This window comes from Setaria italica, chromosome I (genome assembly GCF_000263155.2).
Source record: "Setaria italica strain Yugu1 chromosome I, Setaria_italica_v2.0, whole genome shotgun sequence".
NCBI lineage: Eukaryota > Viridiplantae > Streptophyta > Magnoliopsida > Poales > Poaceae > Setaria > Setaria italica.
The window spans coordinates 38,495,758-38,510,782 of NC_028450.1; the positions used below are offsets into that span (position 1 = coordinate 38,495,758).

At 48.7% G+C, this 15,025-nt stretch overlaps 2 protein-coding genes across 2 annotated transcripts; one reads left to right on the forward strand and one right to left on the reverse strand.

Annotated features, from left to right (window-relative positions):
- Window positions 1-4,620: 4,620 nt before the first annotated feature.
- On the forward strand, window positions 4,621-6,519 carry LOC101754634 (7-deoxyloganetin glucosyltransferase). The gene is made up of 2 exons (XM_004953911.3): window positions 4,621-5,273; window positions 5,393-6,519. Exons 1-2 carry the CDS (start codon window positions 4,751-4,753, stop codon window positions 6,328-6,330), a joined length of 1,461 nt encoding a protein of 486 aa, XP_004953968.1. The 5' UTR covers window positions 4,621-4,750; the 3' UTR covers window positions 6,331-6,519.
- Window positions 6,520-10,144: 3,625 nt separating this feature from the next.
- LOC101755049 (EPIDERMAL PATTERNING FACTOR-like protein 1) lies at window positions 10,145-11,243 on the reverse strand. The gene is made up of 2 exons (XM_004953912.3): window positions 10,761-11,243; window positions 10,145-10,652 (listed from the first exon to the last, which is right to left on the reverse strand). Exons 1-2 carry the CDS (start codon window positions 10,863-10,865, stop codon window positions 10,431-10,433), a joined length of 327 nt encoding a protein of 108 aa, XP_004953969.1. The 5' UTR covers window positions 10,866-11,243; the 3' UTR covers window positions 10,145-10,430.
- Between the last annotated feature and the right edge of the window lie 3,782 nt (window positions 11,244-15,025).

The following is a 15,025-nucleotide window of genomic DNA, read 5'->3' on the forward strand; positions in this document are numbered from 1 at the left end:
AGACGCGCTTTGCCTTCCGTCGGTCCGTCGGATTTAGGGAGTGTTTGGATGGTCAGGACCTCCTAAAATTCATGTCACATCGAATATTCGGAGGTTAATTAGGAAGACTAAATATAAGTTAATTATAAAACTAATTACACAGATGGAGGCTAATTTACGAGACGAATCTATTAAACCTAATTAATCCATCATTAGCATATATTTACTGTAGCATCACATTGTCAAATCATGAACTAATTAGGCTTAATAGATTCGTCTCGCAAATTAATCTCCATCTGTGCAATTAGTTTTGTAATTAGTCTATATTTAATACTCATAATTAGTATCTAAACATTTGATGTCTACATTCGATTTGACAGAAATTTTTAGGAGGGACTAAAGAAACAAACACCTCCTTATTCGCGCTCTACTTGTCGGCCCCGCGGGCTGGGTGTGCACCGGATGCGGGACGCACCGGGGACGCACCGATTTTTGGGCTCGGACCTGTTCACTTCAGCTTATAAGCCGACTGAAAAGTTGAAACAGCTGATTTGTTATGAGAGGAAAATACTATTTGATGGCTGATAGCCCCTGAATAAGCTGAAGCTAACACGCTGGTCGTCATCACCTTGCACTCCCGCAGCCAATCACAATGCGACTGGCACTCGGTTTTGCTCGTCCATCCATCCAAGTTGGGCCTTGTTTAGGTGCCCAACTTTGGGATGGTCAAATTACTGAAGCAACACTGTAGCGTTTCATTTGTATTTGTGAATTATTATTCAAATATTGACTAATTAGGCTCAAAAGATTCGTCTCGCAAAGTACAGCAAAACTATGCAATTAGTTTTTAATTTGGTCTACATTTAGTACTCCGTGCATGTACCACAAGTTTGATGTGATGGGGAATCTTCTTTTTGTACGGTACTAAAGTTGGGATTTGGGGTGAAAGGCCTTGCTCTCTGTCCGCGTCGAAAGGTATCGACCGATGAAACAGTAGTGTAACAAAGGGAAACAGCGATGCGACTACGCGAGCAGAGCAAAGTGGTCAGGTTCAGGATCTCGGATCTCCAAGCCATGCGCCCTTTGCCGGATGAGAGTGAGATCGACCATCGATGTGGCATCGGCCGGCCTTTTTTTTTCTATCTCCGGTGCCGTTTGTCGACGGAAAGAAGCCGCTGATGTCTGGATCACCGGCCGGCGCACCTTTCTCGATCAGTAGGAAACCTCTCGGCGAAGCAGGGAAGCTGGTGTCATGGAAGTCGGAAGTACAGATGAACCGGAACGGTGTCAAACGAGGAAATCTTACGCGCTTTAATCAAAAGGGCCGGAGGTCACTAGCAATTCAACGATATGATCCACCAGTTCAGTTCATGATACGCAGATACAGTACTTCATATCATCATATGGTAAAAAAGAAAAGAAATATCAACTGATAGGGATATATACAGCACGTGAAGGAGCAGCTGCAATGATCCAAGTCGAGCATGACTCGGTGAACTGAAATACACACGCAGCCTTCGGAGGCACAGCCACTTCAACTTTACTGATCCACACAACACACTTGCAGATGTGATCTCTGCCAGATCCGTCCCGTTATTTCAAGCGGCAAAATCTGAAAGCAGATCCTGAAATGATACTTCAACCACGCCGCTTTTACAAAGTAATAATTAATCGTCTTAAAAGAATGTTAAGTGCGATGCACTTACAAGATACCATCGCATAAACAATTGCGTGGAGATATGCTAAAGATCTTGGTGTGCACGCGCAGCCTTTAAAAGCCCCAGCCATTTTACAAACTAGCTGGTCCTAATAAAAAATGGTTAAGTGGATGCTTATATATGGTAGCATTGCGTATACAGTTGCGTAGGTTGGAGGTCAACGAGAAGTGCTGATCAACAGATGAGATTCCGGTGACGTAGCAAGAATGTCACCACAGATTTTTAATTGATGAAATGATGAATTGGTTGCTTGCTTGCCTCGCTTGGGAGTACACAATTCCATTTCCATGTCAAAGACTTGATCGACGACGACAACATTGTCACTGCACCAAGGTTGCCAACTTCAACTTGCAATGGCCAATTTTCTAACATTTTTTGCCTACTTAAATAAATCCATTAGAAGTAATAGTTACTCATGATAGAAATAGCTATAATAGATCTAAAAATACAGCTGATAATCGAGATAACTATTAGGCAACCACCCAGTTAAGATTATGCTTGGATCTCATAGAGTTAACCATTAGCTCTAAAAATTACCAGAGGGCCTATTTGAATATCAATATACTAACCACGCAACTAATAATCAGTCGTTAGCGGGTTCCATGCAACTAATAGTCAGTTGTTAGCGGGTTCCATGCAACTAATACTCTAACTTTAGGCTAAAATTTGCTTTTATTGTTCTATAAATTAAAAAAGTTCCAATTTAACCCCTTTCAGGGGCCATGGATCCTTTCATCCATGAATATGTAACTTTCTCTCTCTCCCTTTTTAGCTCCATGTCATGTCAACAAAAATAACCCTAGTAAGTGCATGATAAAAGTGGGAATAGCCTAGGCCATTCTCAATGGGGTTTTATGGGTATTAAATAGACTGTCATGTCAGCATTTTTGATGATGTGGCAGTGTATTAATGAAGAGAGATGTGAAATAGGTTTCAAGGGATGAAACCCTGTTTACACTGTTTCTAGACAGCTTGTGTCTTACATGTAACCTAGGAAACAACAAGAGATAAAATTATGCATTGAGGGGAGGTGTTTCATCCTAGTCCAAACATTTTTAGATGATGTGTCACTCGAGGTAATTGTGACCATGAAACTCCCACTAAGAATGGCTAAGCCGCCACACAATTTCATTACACGACTATATTTATTTAGAAATAAGTGAAGGTAGCTCAGCACTTGTGCAATCACGTGGAACTGTTGATTAAAGGCCTGTTTGGATATCCTGTGTTAAAGTTTAACAAGTGTTAAAGTTTTAACACTCTCAAATGGAGTGCTAAAGTTTAACACATTGGGGTGTTTGGATGGTGTGTTAAATTTTTAACACCTTCAGTGATCAATGAATCGCAAACACTCTGTTCAAAGACACAGAAATCAATGAATGCCGACCGGGAGTGATATGTGTGCTTGATGACCTGTAAGTTGTGTGAAATTGCAATATTTAGGGGGTGTTTGGATCTTTAGGACCTCCTAAAATTTATGTCACATCGAATATTCGGAGGCTAATTAGGAGGACTAAATATGAGCTAATTATAAAACTAATTACACAGATGGAGGCTAATTCACGAGATGAATCTATTAAGCCTAATTAATCCATCATTAGCACATGTTTACTGTAGCATCACATTGTCAAATCATGAACTAATTAGGTTTAATAGATTCGTTTTGCAAATTAATCTCCATCTGTGCAATTGGTTTTGTAATTGGTCTATATTTAATACTCCTAATTAGTATCTAAATATTCGATGTGACAGAAATTTTAGGAGGGACAAAGGAAAACAAACACCCCTTTAGTACTAGTGCATCAGGAAATGATGTATGTGTGTACAAGGTGTACTCCTGATAAAATAAATACCAAACTACTAGGAATATGCAATTGTTAATATTGCAAGTTGATATAGAGATATTCTAAAAAAATAAAGCTGCAGGCACTGCTTGTCAACACGCAACGGTATCGGTTGTGTGGGAAAGATGCCATCAGCTGACTGATCGGTACAACTAACCATAAACAATCTGCCTCGTTTAGAAATAGTATGGCACATGATTTTGGGTCAACGACTTCAATGGTTACACCCAAGTTTGACCGTCGTTAGACATGCAACAGTTACTGTGTGAAACAGCAACGTACTAATATAGTACGGAGCAATATTTGAACTGTATCATGCCTACTCAGTTTCTTCTCCACGTCTCTGGGCGTCTGGGTCTTCTCGCTTCCATCAGCCAGCACACAAACGGTTGTCAGGCATGACGGCAGTTGTGATTATTTGTGAGTAGTCAAGAAGCTGCGTGCAGAGTTTCGCTGCAAGAATACTCCGTAACAATCATTGAGGAGCTACCCCCAGGCTATCAGCACGTACGCAAACACAACGCAAGAGTTTGAATGCAGGTAGACTCTGATAACAATAAAATATTGAATCACGAACGCTCAAACAGCTTTGCAGCATGCCTAGCCTAGCAGCTCAGCGTACGGCTCGTTACTCTCACGAGAGACGATGATGAGAACGCGCGTCCGGTTTGGCTGGCGAGGGCTTGCTTGCCGTCAAAGAACACCCGCGTGGTCGCGTACCGAATGTTTTCCGGCAGCGTGCGCCGACCTTGCATGGCGCAGCCGCCGATCCGGGCAGCCAGACGCGCGGCTCGCACGCCGCGCACGCGGGCGAAGCTCCCAGATCGCATCGCCGACATGGCGTTGCTGCCTGCTGCAGGGTGCGCAGAAGATCACGGCCCGGCTGCTTGTGCGACGTTGACCCGAGGCTGCTAAAGATCGCCAGCCTCCACCCAGGAAGGAGCCGAAACCGACAAAAATTAAAATATCCCCGCCCAATCGCAGACGACATCGTGTACTCACCGGATTTATCAACGCCCATCCACCACCATACTTGCTATCCTATCGACGCCTATAAATAGCCCCGCCCGTGCTGACCCCATCCCCAGCAAAATCACCCAAGAAACCAGCTCAAGTGACCAGAGCTACCAGCCTCGCCGTGCAACGCAGCAGTGCTAGCAGAGCCAACGCCGGAGCCAGCAACCACGCAACCGTAGATCTCAGATCACCATGGGTTCTCTCGGCGGCGCCGCGCAGAGCAAGCCGCACGCCGTGTGCCTGCCGTACCCTGCGCAGGGCCACATCACCCCGATGCTCAACGTGGCCAAGCTGCTCCACGCCCGGGGCTTCGACGTCACCTTCGTCAACACCGAGTACAACCAGGCCCGCCTCGTCCGGACCCGCGGCGCCGCGGCCGTGGCCGGCGTCCCGGGCTTCCGCTTCGCCACCATCCCGGACGGCCTACCCCCGTCGGAGGACGACGACGTCACGCAGGACATCCCCTCCCTCTGCAAGTCCACCACGGAGACCTGCCTCGGCCCCTTCCGCCGCCTCCTCGCGGCCCTCAACGACCCCGCCACGGGCCACCCGCCCGTCACCTGCGTCGTCTCCGACGTCGTCATGGGCTTCTCCATCGACGCCGCCAAGGAGCTCGGCCTCCCCTACGTCCAGCTCTGGACCGCCAGCACCATCAGCTTCCTCGGCTACCAGCACTATCGCCTCCTCATGACCCGTGGCCTCGCCCCGCTCAAAGGTGCGTCAAACTTTTCTGCCGCGAACGTTATGTAAATGTGCCATTAATTGCACCCGTCCATGCTTCAGTGAGTGACCGAGCAACCGTATCTGACTTGAACTTGTTATTTCTGCGCGCAGATGTCGAGCAGCTGACGAACGGATTCCTTGACACGCCGGTGGAGGACGTGCCGGGGCTCCGGAACATGAGGTTCCGGGACTTCCCGAGCTTCATCCGCACGACGGACCCGGACGAGTTCATGGTGCACTACGTCCTCAAGGAGACGGGGCGCTCGGCGGGGGCGTCGGCCGTGATCTTCAACACATTCGACGAGCTCGAGGGCGAGGCGGTGGCGGCGATGGAGTCGCTGGGCCTGGCGCGCAAGGTGTACACGCTGGGCCCGCTCCCGCTGCTGGCGCGCGAGGACCCGCCCACCCCGCGCTCCTCCATCAGCCTCAGCCTGTGGAAGGAGCAGGAGGAGTGCCTCCGGTGGCTCGACGGCAGGGACCCCGGCGCCGTCGTCTACGTTAACTTCGGCAGCATCACCGTGATGACCAACGAGCAGCTGGTGGAGTTCGCGTGGGGGCTTGCCAACAGCGGCCGGCAGTTCCTGTGGATCATCCGCCGCGACCTCGTCAAGGGCGACAGCGCCGTGCTGCCACCGGAGTTCCTCGCCGCGACGGCCGACCGCGGGCTCATGGCGAGCTGGTGCCCGCAGCAGGAGGTGCTCAACCACCCGGCCGTCGGCGCGTTCCTGACGCACAGCGGCTGGAACTCCACGCTGGAGACCATCTGCGGCGGCGTCCCCGTCATCAGTTGGCCCTTCTTCGCCGACCAGCAGACCAACTGCCGGTACCAGTGCAGCGAGTGGGGCGTCGGCATGGAGATCGACAGCAACGTCCGCCGCGACGCCGTGGCGAGCCTCATCACGGAGCTCATGGAGGGGGAGCAGGGGAAGGAGATGAGGAGAAAGGCTCGGGAGTGGAGGGACAAGGCCATCGAGGCGGCCAAGCCCGGCGGCGCGTCCCAACGCAACTTCGACGACCTGGTCCGCGACGTGCTCCTCCCCAAGAACTAGGCAGCAGGGCTTCAACTTTCTAATGTGTTTTTGTCAGTGTCATTTGTAATTCTTTTCGTTTGGTTCGGGGAGTAACAAACAAATTAGTGTGGTTGTGCAAACTGCAAACCAATAATGTACAAGCCTTAAATCGTATAACTCCGAGACAAATGGCTATGCTTATCTTGGTAAATATTGGCAAGTTGTTCACTTGGTGCAGTTTGTCTGCATGCACTGAATCGGACTGAAGGCACAACTAACGGGTGGTACCAGGCGATGTCAAGATGCTAGGAGACTTGAGTGAAGTGTCAGGATCTGAAGATTACGATACGCCTTCACTGATACGGACCGGAGGTTTTCTGACACCCTCTCTATTTATTCAACTTGTCACATGGCTGCAGATTAGTCCGACAACTTGTAAAATACTTGATCTAATATAATAACTTGATAGGTGGGTGCAGATTGATCAAACAACTTGTAAAATATTCAATCTAATACAATAACTTGATAGGGTGGGTGCAGATTGGTCCCATAACTTGCAAAATATTTAATTTAACGCAATAACTTGATAAATTGGTGCATCCGCAGTCTAAATGTTATAACAAGCAACATATTTGCTAATTCTACACATCGGAACAAATTATTGAGGACTATTTGACCATGGATATTCACGTCGTAATGGCAATGGTACTGTATTTGACCAAGATTAAAACTCTTAGTGTTCAGGAAATTAATGCTATGTCTTCCTATTTATTATTTTATATAATGATTTAATTTTGATTGGGAATATTTAATTTCATATTTAATATTGATAAGTTCACCCTCATTGTTTTTTAAATATTTGATTATATCCATTGTTCAGCTACACAAAATACCAATATATTAATACATACTAACAATACCTTTTAGGAGTTTGGCATAAATATTTTTAAAGCCTCATGTACTTGCTTAGAAAGGAAAAATGAGCTAAAAAATGAGACAAACATGTTTGTATACAAAATGTTGAGTACATGAGTAGAATCCAGAAAAAACCTAATGTCACATGATCTGATTTTTGGACTTTAATCTTTCGGTAATGCTAATTATGTAATTCTAAAATATTATTCAATTTTAACTAATGAACAAGTAATTTATATACACACTTGAAAAACAACAGCCTGATCACGATCAACAACTTTTAGTGACAAAAATTAAGAATTATTGGTTGGAAGAAAATTTACATGTCCATCTACTTTGCTTAATACGTTGCCGTTATAATGTTTGGACCGTAAGTGCACTAATTTGCCAAGTTATTACACTAAATTAAGTAGTTTACAAGTTATTGGATCAACGTGCACCCAACTGTCAAGTTATTGCACTAAATTAAGTATTTATAAGTTATTGGACCCATCCGCAACCACCTGACAAGTTGTTGTATGGTGGGTGTAATTTACTTTTACTTTTCATTTTTCTTTGTGGAGGATTATTTGGTTCGAACCTTCGAGGTACCTGCAAGTTGCAACATTTGTGTAGTTCTGGCGTGATCGTATGCGTGTGTCTACAACTTCTTTACTCCTTTGTTTTCGGAAGGTTGTTCGGAAGCTGACCGTTAACCAGTCTAGGCAAAAACTGTAATAATAATCTCCAGAATATCTGTCGTAACATTTAATTACGGGTTTTTAATGCAAACATATGGATCTATAAAATTTGGTATATTTTGAGCGGAAATTACTTGTCACCGTATTTTGGAACGACAGCATCTCACCATTTCCATAAGTTGTTTTGTGAGGAGTGGAAATTACTTGTCACCGTATTTTGGAACGATAGCATCTCACCATTACTACTCCGGATCTGGTGGGGTGGATTTATTATTGGATAGATCAAGATCACCGGATCAGAACCGACAGCAGTTTGGCTTTGTTTGGCAGCATAGATCTGTCTCCCTGGCCATCTCGATTTGCTCCCATCTCCAGGCAGTGTAGGTCACATGAAATTGCTCGATATAGTTTTTTTTTCCTCGAGAATCTGTCTGCCCAAGCATTTTATTAATTAAGAAGTAAAATTGGTCGATATTTTCCGCCGTACATACATTAAAAAGTGCCTCGTGCATGATTCACGCATGGGCATGGCACACCGCACACGACCGGAGGACCAAGTCAAACCATGCTGAAATACTGAAATTTGTGCCGTGGTAGGTACTTGCAGCTTAATAGTAGCTTTGATAAAAAGAGCAAAAAAAAACTAACAAATGAGCCGCGCTTTGGGCTCTTGAAAGGGCCCAGTCCATGATAGCCGTTTTGGGCCGTATGCTACGATGATGAGCGACTGCAAATTGACGGCCGACATCGCAAAAAAAAAATCCAGGCTACCAAACGCTAGGCAGTAAGCCCATCCAGATTGGGCCCAACAACTACCTACCCACGAACGCAACAACAAATGCCAGATTTGAAGGCGGACAAACCTGTCCCCACAGAACAATCAAGCATTGACAGTTCCTCTCACAACAAAAACCGAGCACCTGTTCAAATTTCTCATTTCCGATCCCAACCACGCGCTGCCACTAAATCATTAGTGAGGAGCACCAGTACTCCCGCATCAAACATGAATTTTGAAAACCAACAATGTCAGGGGTCACCTGCACCGTCCCTACTCCCTACCGGGGGATCCAGAATTCCAGAGCGCCCCACCCCACGTCCCCGACCCCGCACACACAGCGACATCCTACAGGCTACATAGCGCGCGAGCCCGACAAGAGCAACGCCCCCATGCAAGCTGCTGCTGCTACCTCCAAAGCGCCACGAGCCCCACACCACACCGGGGATCCCTGATCCCTCCCATACGAGCGGCTCGGCACGAGGGAGACATCTCAGTAAACCCAACACATGGCGATCCATCAGAGCCGTACAGACTACAGACACTACAGAGGCGATGATGGTCACATTTCACAATAACTTCTGCTTTCGTCGTCCCTAAATAACCGTCGTTTTTGTTTCTCAGGTTTGACTGGATTTGAAAAAAATATATGTACCATTTATATCTTCAAATAAATTTATTAAAAAAATTAGATTCAAATATCTATCCAATGATATTAATTTTGTATCATAAATATTAATATATATATATATATATATATATATTTAGTCAAAGGTGTTTCTCGGGAGCGAAAACGATAGTTATTCAGGGAACAGGCAGCAGCAGCGGCATCAGATTAAAATCACATCATGATCAGGTTCAGGCGCACCGTACTATACCCCTGATGGGTCTCGCTCGCGCGGCCACACGTCACGCAAGGCTACAAGCGCAATCAGCCGGCAACTACTGGGGCCCTGTCGAGCGTCGACGACGACGTACGTACGCTAGCTATTCGGATCGGCAGCGGCAGCAGCACTGCGATCCAGCGGTAGATTCAGGCTACCTGCACAGCCGTCAGAGCCGAGTCACATGCTGCCATGCAGGCCTGCCTTTTATAACCTGCCATTACCAGAGCACTGAGCACTACTAGCAGTGGTGCTGGAATTTTTACTGCCCCCCAATCACTCTTTACACGCGAGTAAAGGGGTTGTTCGGCTCCGCGGTTAAAGTTTATTAGTCTATCCCATCTCATATTTAGATACTAATTAGAAATATTAAATATAGTCTAATTATAAAACTAATTATACAGATGGAATCTAATTCATGAGATGAATCTATTAAATCTCATTAGTCCATGATTTGACAATATAATGCTACAATAACCATTTGTTATTGATGGATTAATTAGGCTTAATATATTCATCTCGCGAATTAACCTAGGGTTCTACAATCAATTTATAATTAGTTCATATTTAGTCCTCCTAATTAGCATCCGAACATCCGATAGACTAAACTTTATCCCTTGTATCCAAACAACCCTTATATTGCTTCAGCTAGCGGAGAGCAAAAATATAGCTACGGCTACGGCCAGTACAAGCTCCAAGGCAGCAAGCTCGATCTAAGCTTGTGAAGCTAGCCGCCATGGGCACGAACAGATGAAGAATCTTGGAAGCAGAGGAGCTACCTAACCGAGAGCAGACCACACTTGTGTTGGGCCTCCAGTCTTTTCACAGGAGGGAGCAGAGTGCACGAGTTGCCGCGGCGCCATGGAGAAGGGAAGCGGCGGCACGCTAGGGGTCGTAGAGGCGGCCGTCGCAGCGGCATTTCCACCCCAGCGGCTTGTAGTTGGAGTAGCGCGAGAAGGCGGCCACCGTGTCGTCGGTGACGCGGGCCGAGCGGCCGAGCCCCGGCACGGTAGTCACCTGGACGGGCGTGCAGGGGTTGCACGCGCTGCACCGGTTGTGGCAGCTCGGCGGCGTCGACCCCAGCCGCGACTTGTCCTCCGCCAGGTTCTGCACAGCTCAAAAAACGCGACGCACTGTCAGAGACGGACACTAGACAAGGTACCATAAGAAAAGTGTGACTGCAAGAATTGAAGCGGTGCTGAGATGGTGTCGTACCTGCGAAGAGGAGAAGGTCGCCGTGCGGATGCAGGTCGCGGCGGCGAGGAGGAAGCCAAAGAACACGGCCGCGAGGAGTGCCCGGCGAGGTGAGCTCACGGCCATGAGACCATCTCGTACAGCCAGGAAGTAAAGGTGTTTGGGCACCAGATCGATCGAGGGCAGCAAAGGGAAGCAGGGAAGCTTCTTGGAGCGAGATTATCTGTGAGCTAGCTCCTGTCTCGCGCAGGCTCTTCCATCAATGAACGCTCGCAGTAAAGCTCAGGGAGATCCTGCCGGAAGCTAGGTGTGGTTTCCTTGAGCTACTATGGTAAGCTACTGAGGTTTGCTATGGAGATGAGCAGCGAGATGGCGCCACAGGAACGCAAGAGAAGCTGGTCACAGTGGCCTATGGAGGGCAAGGCTGCGATGGGAGGGAGAGCAGAGGAACGTGGTGACCGTGGTGGCATGGGCGTATATGTACAAACGGGCTGGGGGATGCCACGGCACGATGGAGGGCACAGCTAGGACAGGGCTGCTGGTGACCACCTTGTAAGCCTATCACTATTTGGTTTAGCACAGTCTCCCATGCTAGTGGCATGGCATTCTACCGCGTCATCTCTCTATCCCTCGGCTCGAGTCGCTTTTCGAGGAGTGAAACGAGGGGAGGAGGGGATTGAATGGCGCCACGACAGTCGCTATCGTTCTGGGGACATGGCCGGGCTTGACACTTTGGCCGACTGTCGTGTCACAATGAATGAACGTATGAATTGAATGAAATCGGCTATGCAATGAACAATGCCGCCGCCTCACGGGATGCTTGAAAATTGGGGATGTAGTAGGTGATGGCGAAGGAGAAGGAGCAAAGGACTAGGCTGTACGAAGTTGACGAGTGCCAAGTGACCAATGCTGGCTGCCATCAGCCATCTACACTAGCTGAAGCAGCTTTGTATCCGCTCATAAGCGGCTTATTGGTGGAAATAAGCGAGAATCCCACCAAACGCTTTGCTTATTTCCACCGATTCTCACTTATGTGGTAAGCCGCTTCAACGATTTGAACTACGAGAAGCGAGAAGCGAGAAAATCTTCGTTTAGATTATAATCTAAGCGTGGTTAGGAAAAGCGTATACAAACAGGGCCTAAGCTTAGCACAGAGGTCAATGAAGCTAGCTCGAGAACAGCTTAGATCCCCAATGATCGATGCCATGGATGGTCCATGATCTGAGTGCTCCCAGCAGAGCCGGAGTAGGCTGGCGACCTTGCATGCATGACGCATCTGGGCCTCTGAGAGCAACCCATCCTTCAGTAAGCAGTTTCCAGCCGAAGAATGCAAACGCTAGCTCCTCGGTATGGGTGATAGTTCAAGCATCAAGGGTGGCCATCGAGACACTTTCAGAAAGGAAGGACCCCAGGCTCAGAATCTCCTTTACTCGCAACAACTACCGTACGACGATAACGGGAATCGTCGAATCACCGGCCTGACGGTATCGGACTATCAATAGATCGGTCAAACACTCGTGGCCTTGTTCCTTGTGTAGGCCCGGCGGTAGCACGGCACTACGGCAGGCCGGGTAGATCCGGTGGCTGCAGGCAGCGGATCGCAGGGTGAAAAGCCGGCAGGAGATAACGAATCAGAAACTAATCAGGTAAAAAATCGAACTTTATTCCTGGCATCGAACCATCAAACATCCCCTCTGGCCACTGGTCTATACCACCAGTATCTTCTTCACTGTTAACGCCTTCACGCATGGGCCAGGTCAAAGCGACCAGAACGGCGTCGCAGTAAACATCGCCGCGTTCAAAGGCAGAGGAGGGGTTCTGAAGCTGCAACGCAAGCCAGAAACAGAGGCCAGCAATGGCATGTGGTCTACGTTGTCCGGTCCGGCGGCACTATCCCGGTAACCCGAGCGCAGCGCGGCCATAACGGCGATCGACGGGCTGCGCGGGTGCCGCGAACATGGAACGCCATTACTGCGCCCGGCCCCTGACATGGTGCTCACTGTTTATTGTTCATTGAATTCGACCCGTTCCGACGGGGCAGCGGATTCAATTCGCGGCGCCGGAATCTGTCCATGCCTGACTGCGATCCGCGATATCAAAAGACCGAGCTTTTTTCGCCTGTTTCAATGACCAGAGGAGGGTAGGCTCTGCGCGGGGAAAAGCTGGGGACCTGGGAGAATAGGCAAGCAAAGGGGTTGCTGATTGCGAGATGGCAGTGGAGTGGATGGGACGCTTCGGCGGAGAAGGCTGGCAGGGACGCAGGCGCGGTGCCTCCCGGATTCCCACAGACGCCGGGAAAGCTGCGCGAGGATACCGCAGAATCTTCCCAACTTTCTTTCGACTGGTCTATCGAGATTTGAACTTTACTGCGAGGTGTTTTTACTCTCGAGTCTCGATGGTTAAAGGGTCAAAGTCAAACCAACACTGGTCAGTGGTGAATGCGCAGAATGGATGCTGTACTCAAAAGTAGATACGGACTAGTCAACGTAGGCCTCGCTCTAAATTTGGCATCTTTGACCCATCAAGAAATAGATTCGGACTTGTTTGGTTTGAGTTGCTTATACATAAGCAACTTAAAATAAGCAACTTATTTGCTTAGGAAACCAATCATCCTTACTTATTGGGTTGCTTATGGGGCTGCTTATTTTTAGCACTTTACACCACTTGCCTTCATTGAATGCCTGATTGCCCTCCCTCTCTTTCAATGATTAGGGGCAAATATGACACTTATAAGTAAGGGTATCCAAACAGCTGAACTTCAAATAAGCAACTTTAAGTTGCTTAAGTTGCTTATAATAAGCAACTCAAACCAAACATGCCCTCGGTATCCCTGAATTCTTGAGGGCACACGAATGGGAGTGTTGCGTGACTAAGGGGGTTTCTCTCCACTCGAGGAAAATTAATTCCACTCCACCAACTCCAGAACCTCGCGATCAAATATGTCTACCACCACCCACTCCAGCTACAGTAAAGAGGTGGAGTTAGGGGTCAAATCCACATTTTTTTAGTACTTCAAACATGCTCCAAAACTCCAGTTTTAGACCTCCTTATGGAGTTGGTGAGTATTTAACCACCATTACCACTCATTACACTCGTTACTCAAACATACCGGTTGGACAAAAGAAAAAAAACATCAAACTGCTCCCGTCGCCCCCCTCTCATCCCTTTGCCCCGTCCATCTGACCGCTCCGGCACCGGCACCCCGCAAGCCGAGCACCGCCGTGGCCGTCCTCTAGAACCTGGCCACGTCGCGTCCTCCCACCACATTGCCCCTCTACGTCACCGTTGTGCGCCTCCACCTTGCCACCACATCCTTCGGCCGCCTCCGCCTCTCCGCTGCCTTCGTCCACCCGTGCCACCGCCTCCCGACCCCGCCGTGTCCGCCGCCACGACCTACCTCTGCCGCGTCTGTGCGCGCCGATTCTGCGCCCTGCTGCGCCACTTCAATGCCATCCACGCACGTGAGCACACCAAGCGCCTCTCCCGCATCGACTCCTCCCGCGGCGGCTGCCGTGTACGCCTCGCTGCCGCGCTCTCCTTCAATTCAAGTACGAGAAGGCCACCCGCGAGCTCACCGCGTGCGCGAACGCCGCTGCCAGCACCCCCGCCGACGAGATCGGGCGTGCCGGCGTCCGCATCGCGCTCACGCGCACCCCCGCCGCGTCCCTCTGGGAACACGCGCAGCAGGTGCTCGACGAAGGGTCTGGCAAAGATGAGCTCGCCTCCCTGCTTCGGGTGGCGAGGGAGAGGGGCGTGCGATCGGTGGTGGTTGGCGGGGAGTCCGGGCTTGCGAGGTGGGTGGACGTGGGGTTCAGCTAGGCGGAGGTGATCATCAGGAAGGCCAGGACGGCTGTGCCGTCAGTGTCTGGGAAGTGGTGGGACATGGATGTGCTCAAGGGGCTAGAGTGGAGGTACAAGGAGGAAGAGGTGGTGTTCGAGGATAGCGACGGTGATGGTGATGAGGAGTCGGCACGCAAGGCGAGGAGGAAGTCATGGTGGAAGTTGGACTCTAACGACGAGGATTCCAGCAATGGTAGCTGAACGATGATTATTTGTACATACTCGAGTTGCTCGGCTTGGGATCCTTTTCAAAGGAAGCACGGAGCATTACTCCATAACTTATATTATTTTGTTGAACATTTTAGTTATTGGAATATTATTGGATGGAACATCTCATTTTATATCTTGCCATGCTCATTGTCGAGCTAGCTTTTATTTTTTTTCCACGAAGTAGTGTAGCGGCAGTACTGTGGGAGCGGCAAAAAATAAAATAACAACTCTCCATG

Bases quoted from the DNA above. Each gene is read 5' to 3' on its own strand.
- LOC101754634 (XM_004953911.3), top strand. From the start codon at position 4,751: ATGGGTTCTCTCGGCGGCGCCGCGCAGAGCAAGCCGCACGCCGTGTGC. The intron at 5,274-5,392 runs GTGCGTCAAACT...TTCTGCGCGCAG, and splicing joins TGGCCTCGCCCCGCTCAAAG to ATGTCGAGCAGCTGACGAAC.
- LOC101755049 (XM_004953912.3), bottom strand. From the start codon at position 10,865: ATGGCCGTGAGCTCACCTCGCCGGGCACTCCTCGCGGCCGTGTTCTTT. The intron at 10,653-10,760 runs GTACGACACCAT...TGAGCTGTGCAG, and splicing joins CGACCTTCTCCTCTTCGCAG to AACCTGGCGGAGGACAAGTC.